The 8,958-nt window shown below is 38.9% G+C and overlaps 1 protein-coding gene across 1 annotated transcript; it reads left to right on the forward strand.

Moving 5' to 3' along the window:
* Positions 1–427: 427 nt before the first annotated feature.
* On the forward strand, positions 428–7,480 carry LOC148905850 (uncharacterized). Its single transcript, XM_089038643.1, has 4 exons — positions 428–790; positions 1,674–1,691; positions 4,154–4,525; positions 5,432–7,480. Exons 1-4 carry the CDS (start codon positions 598–600, stop codon positions 5,977–5,979), a joined length of 1,131 nt encoding a protein of 376 aa, XP_088894769.1. The 5' UTR covers positions 428–597; the 3' UTR covers positions 5,980–7,480.
* The last annotated feature ends 1,478 nt before the right edge of the window (positions 7,481–8,958 follow it).

Consider the following 8,958-nt stretch of genomic DNA (forward strand, 5'->3'; position numbering starts at 1 on the left):
GACAGACAGACAGGTAGGCAGCTGGAGGCGTCAATGAACAAAAAGATAAAATCAACAGACTAACGCTGGGGCAAGGAACAAATAGTTGAGTTGCATAAATGAAGAATGAATTAAGAATGATTGAAAAGACAGCATAATGACCATAAAATGGACTGCAAAAGGATAAATAAATGGAATATGAAAAATGTAGTCAAAAACAAAACACGGAGAAAAAACTAAATAATGTTTTTTTTTCATTGTTATTCGATCTAGTTTATTCCTCGAGATATAAACAGCTACCAGGTTGGTTGATCTAACAAGAGAAGCTAATGAGGAATGCTATAAGTTATCGCCAAACAACATGGCGGCTATGACGTAATATATACACTAAGAATAGATTGTCATCCTGATTTGTTTTTTCCCTGATCTCTAGGCCATTCTTCATTTACAAATTGTGGAAGCACGTATACTCATGTCAATGGAACAATTCTCACCCCAACCACCACCCCCTCAAACTACACTACAGCAATAAAATGTAAGTGGATAATAGACACAAGAAATGAGAGTACCTCGCATCACCTTCAGCTGAAAGTACAGGAGATTGACCTCAAAGGAAACATGCCGTATTGTTTGACGGGTAATTACGTGGAAGTATTCATAGGTTGTGGATATACATCTATTGGACGGTTCTGTGGCGTCAGCGTCCTACCTATCTTCTATTCTTCCGATGGCTGTATGGCGATAATTTTGCATTCACAACAAGGAAAGAGCAATTTTAAAGCAGTTTACAGCTTGCGACCACTAAATAAAGGTATTAGGAAGATTTTATCATTAGAATTAGACTTCAAATACAGTAAAAACCCGCGTATAAGAACCTAGTTTTTTTCAAGTTAGCCTAAACAGGTTCTTATATAAATGGTATTTAGTGTTAAATTAGGCTAACTAGGTTCTTAATTAGGTTCTTAACTTTTGTTCAAGAAATAAAGTAGTATTTTTGAATACTGTAGAGTGCTCACACTAAATCCGTGAAACAAATACTAATTTTTAGCACTAAATGGTGATAAATAAACAATAGAAAACAAAGGAATCTGTATGAAATAGTACTAATTAGTACTATTTAATGTTCACGGATTTAGTGCGTGCACTCTAGTCTGGTCTTTAATGTCCAATTACAGTATCCTTGGAGGCTTATGTAATCAAATGTACTACAGTATACGATTTTAATCTGATTCTGTTATGATAACCATGTACAGTTATAGTGTTTATAGCATTATTGTGTACAGACTGTGTTATAAATATATTTTTGAAAAGATTTATTCAATTCTTTTTTCTTTTTTAAAAATAAGAACCTGTTTTAGGATTTTAGCCTAAAATGGTTCTTATGTAGAGGGTACTTAAAAATGAAATTTTAGCCTGATAGGCTCTTAAATTATAGGTTCCTATACGCGGGTTTTTACTGTAAGCTTGCTATTATATCATAACATTCTGTTCAAGTTACTCCTTAGTCGATCTCTCTTGTCTCCTTAGGATTTTATTTAGTCGAGCGTTGTGAACACGTGCCAGTAGAGATACGCAGAGGGAAGTGGGCAAATATTCCTTGCACTAATGCACTAATAATAAAGTGTACTACTTTGACTTTGATGAAATAATAACTACTAATGTTCATTGTTTCCATATTATTTCTTTCTTTACAGAGGTCGAGCACCTACCAAGTAAGTAAAACGTAAACTATTGGACTATAAAGTCAAATCCAACTAGTTGTCTATCAACAACGCTGCATTCTGATTGAATGGGTACTACTAGGCTACAAGTTATATCCTACAAGTAGCGAAAAGTAGTGTAGTCTTTCAGAATCAAAACTTTGAATTTAACTTTAATTCAAAACTTGTTTGCATCTATTTATTTGACCGACTAGTTGCATTTGACTAAAACAATTAGTCCTCTCGCCCTCTTGGCCTATGAGTCAACAGCCCATTCGGGCCTCGGACTAATTACTTACCAGCTTATACCTATCATGCCTGTTGGCATTTAGGGCAGCAACAAAAGATGGATTGGCTAAGGACTAAAAAAATAGTCAGTTTTCAATAGTCCATAAAGCTAGCAATAACGTATATGCAAAAGAATAAGCATACCTCTCCACACCTCTCCTATGTATTTTCTTATTTTACCAATTGTTTCCAAAACGTAAAGGGAGTTAGAAGTCAGTAAACCATGGCCAAATATTGGGTCTGTGACATTTTGCTCTTATTTTCTAAACTCGGTCCCAGACCCCCAAATTCAACATACAAGTTGTAGCAACTGAAAATAGGCAATTTTTCGAGCCAAATTCAAAAGTTTAAACGTTTTTTAAGGTGATGTACAATCAGGTTTCCATCATTTAGTTCAGTATGATGGTGGCCCTTAGCGGGCTCCGTTATCATGCTATCGAGAAATGTTCAAAAATTAGTCAAATTAAAAAAATAGACCCAGTCATTTTGAACTTGAAATTGTGTGCGGTTTGCATAAAGAAAGCCTATGGAGTTTAACCGCGCGACCACCACTTTTGGGGAAAAAATGCCACGTTATTTGAGACTTGGATCTACTTAAGATGTTGGAGTCAGTAAAATGTTAGTTTGATGTGAACAAAGTCAGTCATATTTTGACTTATTCCAAGCACTGTTCTTAGTATACAACAATAGTTGGTTTGTGTATTCTTTCCTTTTGTCATAAATTTGTCAGAACGGAAAAAATGTGTTTGGACTACAGAACGTTTGTCTCCCGTCGATCCATTCTCTGAGCAACTGCTGTAAAGCCTTAAAAAGAATAACGCTCGCTTCTCATCTCAGCCAGCAGTTGCTTTGTTTTACTGTTATCGGCTTGAATCCTTACAAATCCTTGAATGTCTGAGTCCGGTTTAAACGTGTATCAGAGCTATTATTCCCGGCCATAATCTTCGACCGAGTGTCTCCTTTGATTCATATTTAGCAGTTTTCGAAGCCGAAAAAACTGGGGGAAAATCGCCTAAATCCTGTCATAACTGTTATATATTAAGAACGTTTTACGCATCTTTCCTTGAAAATGTATTTTTTGATGAATAGAAAGATAAACAAATTTTAGAAAATCTGTTTTGTCGATTGTAACATTGTCGCCGCCCCATGGACAGCTCATCTTCCGAACAGTACGCTTCCTTAGAAATTTTCCAAGCTAATTGCAATAGACCCCTTGCATGTTACGTCAAAGCAGCTCAATCTGGGGGACAAAACAAAAGGATTTCAATATCCTGAGAATTGGAAAACTTTTGTTTTGTCCTCCAAATCGAGCTACATTCCGACGTGCTGCAAGGGGCCTATTGCTGTTTAAATGGTACGCATCTATATTTTTTGATTTATATTTATCTATACTACATTATTCTGTATTTACAAAATACGAAATATGATATATGTAATCTAGTCTGCTTTCTAAAGGGCCATTTGTTATTTATGCGAGGATTGCCATAACATTCGAAGGTAAAAAATTGGGGAGATCGTCAAAAAAGAAAAAAAGATAGAAGGGGGTTTAGTTGAATCTGTTTTACAAGTACAAAGAAATATGCGGGAGGTAAAGGAATGCTTACCAGCCTCCACCTTTAGACATAAATAATGAATGGTCCCTAAGTAACTAAATCATATAAACTGAACCTCTAAATCAAGTTTAATTATCCACTTGCAAGAGTTGATATAATTATTTATCAAGTGGTGCATTTTTATCAGAGACAGAGAGAGAGAGAGAGAGACAGAGACAGAGACAGACAGACAGACACACCTTTATTTGAAAACGATAGTTCCATAAGTACAAAACGTCTTTACATGGAAGTCGTTATTGATTAATAAAATATAAATATATAATCCTAAAAAGTTGAAAAATATTAGAAATGATTTAAATAACAAAGAAAAAAATCCTACTGAGAACTGACAGCACGCCATCTCATCAGACGTTTTTTAAATTCATTTTTTGTTGGAGCAGATTTAATTTCAGAGAGAGAGAGAGAGAGAGAGAGAGAGAGAGAGAGAGAGAGAGAGAGAGTAAGAGAGAGAGAGAGAGGAATTTGTTTTAAAGTCGTATCTGTAGAGGCGTACACTTTAATTTCAAAATTTTAAGTCGCATTTGATAAAGTTGCATCAGATAGTTTTACTAAGGCTGTTTATATCTTTGTTAGTTGGCTGTGGAGTATCTGAAGTCGACAACACAAGACATGGCAACATATTTTCTCCACATTGGCCCTTGCCCTACCCAGATTATGTGGATTGTGTTTGGACAGTAAGAACGCGCAAAGATTTGGAAGTGAAGCTAATTTTCTTTGACTTTGATATCAAGTTTCACAAGCCATGTAAACTCATTGACTTCGTTGAGGTTAGAGCAGGAGGTACTGGTTATGTACATGCAAGAACACTAACAAATGATGAGGAATGTGGACAGAAAAAGCCTTTTAGCATCATCATCAGTACCGACACGTTTTACATAACATTTCGCAGCTATAAGAGCACAGGACCTAGAGGATTTATGGCTGGATTTGTGGCCTATGAAAAAAGTAAGACAGTATTTTTTTATATGGGTGGAGAGGGGGGGGGGGGGGGTTGGAGGTGCGCCATCCAGGATTTTTGTTTTAGTAGGGGGTTCGTCTCGGGAGGGGTGATATTTCGGTCTTGTACCGAGTGTTGTACCGAGTGTTGTACTGAGTGTTGTACCGAGTGTTGTACCGAGTGTTGTACCGAGTGTTGTACCGAGTGTTGTACCGAGTGTTGTACCGAGGTTGTACCGAGTGTTGTACCGAGTGTTGTACCGAGTGTTGTACCGAGTGTTTGTACCGAGTGTTGTACCGAGTGTTGTACCGAGTGTTGTACCGAGTGTTTGTACCGAGTGTTGTACCGAGTGTTGTACCGAGTGTTGTACCGAGTGTTGTACCGAGTGTTGTACCGAGTGTTGTACCGAGTGTTGTACCGAGTGTTGTACCGAGTGTTGTACCGAGTGTTGTACCGAGTGTTGTACCGAGTGTTGTACCGAGTGTTGTACCGAGTGTTGTACCGAGTGTTGTACCGAGTGTTGTACCGAGTGTTGTACCGAGTGTTGTACCGAGTGTTGTACCGAGTGTTGTACCGAGTGTTGTACCGAGTGTTGTACCGAGTGTTGTACCGAGTGTTTGTACCGAGTGTTGTACCGAGTGTTGTACCGAGTGTTGTACCGAGTGTTGTACCGAGTGTTGTACCGAGTGTTGTACCGAGTGTTTGTACCGAGTGTTGTACCGAGTGTTGTACCGAGTGTTGTACCGAGTGTTGTACCGAGTGTTGTACCGAGTGTTGTACCGAGTGTTGTACCGAGTGTTGTACCGAGTGTTGTACCGAGTGTTGTACCGAGTGTTGTAATGAGTTTTTTACCGAGTGTTGTACCGAGTGTTGTACCGAGTGTTGTACTGACTCTTTCAATCATTTTTTTTCAGCTAAGCCAGGATTCAATCCCCAAGTACTGATCATGTTTGGATGCGGCCTACTTCTCATGATTCTTATAGTTTTCAAGAAATTCGTTGTCCCTGCCCTGTTACGACCACGCAAAAGACTATTCGAAAAAGGACCGTGGTATGCTCTTAAGTGTTGCCTGCCTCAAACGTCTTGTGACTGCTGCTATCAATGCGCATGTCAAACGAGAGTGTCAATGCGCAAACGCATGTCTTTAAAAAGAATAGAAGATTGTCCTTACGAAGGTACACTAACTGCTCCAATCGCAAGAGAGTGCTTTATCGAGGAGCAGAAACAAAGCTTGGATGACCCGAGTAAGGAAAGTACACTTGTATCCCTGCAAGGGGTGACGGACTATTTTATCACTAAAAGTACTTCGGATTTGCGCTGTGGGCCTTCCAATGAAGCATCATCGCCTTCATCGAATCTTCTCCCGACTGAATCAGATGACAGAAGGTCTTCATGTAAATCAGTTCGATTTGCCAATCCTAAAGCTTCAAATCAGTCAACCAGTACAATTCAATGTAGTTAATGATATGATTGAGCAACGTTGATGGATTGGTCTGACGTATTGGGGGATGGGACGGAGGGGTAAATGGTAAAACTATATGCATTTTGAAGTTTTTTAAATGCGTAAAAGGGGAACAATAACTGCGCACTAAATTTTAGCTTCAATAAAATATTTTGATATTTCAAAATGTATAAAAGTAATTGTGCCTTTGCAAGGACAGATATTTCACAAAGGTTGGTGAAGTCTGTTTTCAATGTTCAGTATTGCATAATGCATGCTGCATGTTGCTCCAGTACTAAGCTTGAAATCTATTATAATCACTTATGTAAATAATGTAAGTACAGAAGAAACTATTCCGGAAAAAAACGTCATGCAGACACGTTTCAGGAAAATTCGGCTTGGTATGTAAGATGCAGCAAAACCTTTACCAACCTTTTTGAAATAGCTGTAAAGCCCTGCCACGTCTGATAACTCGAGGGAAAACTAGGTCGAGTTGGCATTCCAGCGCACTTTGGGCCTGCATATTTACGAGATGGCGTCTATTTGGTCCCCTAAAATGGTCCCACAAAACACTGCAATGCCGACTCTACCCAGTTTAATGGACTAATATCTGCATGCAGCGATTCAAAGGTACTCAATATTAGGGGTGGGTCCCTGACATCCTTCTATGCTTTGCTCTTCACTTGTCAAAACCCATGACTCGAAACGTTCAGGATTTAATATCATGACTTTGAAAGACAAAAATATAATGGCACAGCCATAGAGAACTGTTGTATGTGAAAAACCAAGACATATAGCACGGCACGGTACTGATTAGAGGATATATTTAAGTCGATCAAAATGCGCAAAATTATTGGATGCTGAACCAATCAGAACTCTTAGACACAGCACCGACATGGTCACGGTCACGGCCTAACAAATTATCCACAGTACTAGTGAGGCCATATACTTGTAAGTTTTGTGTATGGGAATTCTGATTGGATGTGAGCAGCAACCTGTTGCTTGTGTCTATCACAAGTTGTACATTCACTTTTTTGCTATTATTTTCTTTGTAAAGTATTTAGATCCCACAAAGACGTCATCGCTGGCGTATTTTCATTTTACTATCCATGACGTCATTATACTTTTAATACGTTGCTTAACATTGTATTCCATTCATTTTTTGACTACTCACTTGAGACACGTACTACGTAATGGAACTTCTAGGACTAGAAACAGTCAAACTCTTCATATAATAAATATTGCATGACATTTTACGGAGAGTTTTAACTTAACAATTTCCATCAAAAGAAAGAAAGCGTTTTTTTCGTGTATTAGCCATTCTGACGTTGAGAGAAAAACTGAGTCGAGCTGACATTGCAGTGCATTTTGGGGCTGTCTTTGAGGTGTGTGTTTCGTCTCCTGAAATGCACGCCAATTCCTACTCGATCAAGTTTACCTGGGAACGGTTAATTTGGTAGTCGCAGTCCTATACGTTCCCCAGTACGTTGTATAATATATTGTTAATCAGTTTGGCATTAAAGAATGGATTTGCTTAACTGCAACAAGTGTCGGGTCAGTTTTGTTAATTGAGAGTTCAAACCCACATCGCGTTTCCTCATCTTTTATTATCGAAAACTAAGAGGGATCGAAGCGCGTGTGCCATAGTGGTTTTGTTGGTTCTCTGTGTAGTCGGAGGATTTTCTCCGTAGGTTTCTTCTTTTTGCGAAAATCAAAAACTCAATTCCAGTTGAATTCAATGGTTCATTTGATTTGATTTTGAAAGAGGCGGGTGAGAAGTTCGTGGTACATCTTACTTATTCCCTCTTTTCCAGTTTTTGATTTATTTCCTTTATTTAGTGATGATTCTGACACGAAAATGGTTTATTAAGACCTTGAAGATTACTCCAAATGTTTAGCGTTTTAGCGGCTATATGCACTTTAAAGGATATAAGATATTTTTACTCCGATCGAGTTGCATCACGGCTACTTTTTCAAAATGCGTCCCACATGGAAAGGAATAAGAAGATGCTCAAAGCCATCAGCGTCACAGTCAAAATTTTGAGTATGCTGGTCATAGCAAGGGGTTAATCATCTACGGTCTAGGGGCCGACTAACCTCTCCCTTAGGCTTTGGCCGAGCTTCCTGATCAGTCTGTAATTCTTCGGATAGCGGTGTCGGGGTCGAAATCTCCGGCGTAGCCGTAAATGCTTCGCGCTGCCATACGACGGTTCAGCACTCGATGTCTGGAAGTATGGTCCTAAATTTAAAACAAACAATTTGCGTGACTTACTAGCTGAAAAACCTGAAATGGGAAAGACATAAGATTTTAGCTCATATTAGTGCCCGTGCTAAATACAAATGCAACATTTAAATGAATAACACCCTGTTTTAATCAAAATTTACAGATAAGCTTTCTTTTGTTTGACAATCAACGATGGTCCTTTTCCAGGCTCGCGGAACGTAGCCCGGGGGGAGAGGGGGGAGTACTCCGCCAGAATTTGGGTAGGGGTGTTCCGCTGGGATTCTGAAAGGGGTACCCTGTTTATGACAAAAAAACTCAAATTTGTAGACCCTGTTTATGACAAAAGATATAATTAATTGCACTGAGTTCCTGTTTCAATTATCATGTCATCTCGCGTATCGTTTTTTTTTCGGCCATGGTAACCAGTTTCGGTCAATACGGAAGTAGAATCCCTGAATATCACAGGAAACTCAGGAAGAACTTGGAACTCGAGTGAAATTGCATACCCTGTTTATGATAAGAAGCTCGAAAAACCATACCGTGTTTAGCGGATCATCCCCCTATAGTCCATATATGCGAGTACCCCGCCCGGGGAACGTATATAAAAGGTTCAGGCTTTCACTTACGTTCTTGTCGGGGCCAAGGGTGATTGACCTGTCACTCAAGCTTGAGGGGAAGTTCTATACTCGGTCCACTTGTTAGCACCTCATTAGTTACTACAACAGTAAAGCCAAAGCCACCAAGTCGATTGAAATCAAGAAATGTTCGACGATAGA

This window comes from Actinia tenebrosa, unplaced genomic scaffold (genome assembly GCF_029948245.1).
Source record: "Actinia tenebrosa isolate PJP-AT-01 unplaced genomic scaffold, QUT_ActTen_1.0 PGA_scaffold6__47_contigs__length_16458017, whole genome shotgun sequence".
In the NCBI taxonomy this organism is placed as follows: domain Eukaryota; kingdom Metazoa; phylum Cnidaria; class Anthozoa; order Actiniaria; family Actiniidae; genus Actinia; species Actinia tenebrosa.

What these genes read in the sequence shown, in the direction of transcription:
- LOC148905850 (XM_089038643.1), top strand. Translation starts at nt 598, where the DNA reads ATGCCGTATTGTTTGACGGGTAATTACGTGGAAGTATTCATAGGTTGT. An exon ending in ATTTGTGGCCTATGAAAAAA is followed by an intron (nt 4,526 to 5,431) that starts GTAAGACAGTAT and finishes ATTTTTTTTCAG; the next exon opens with CTAAGCCAGGATTCAATCCC.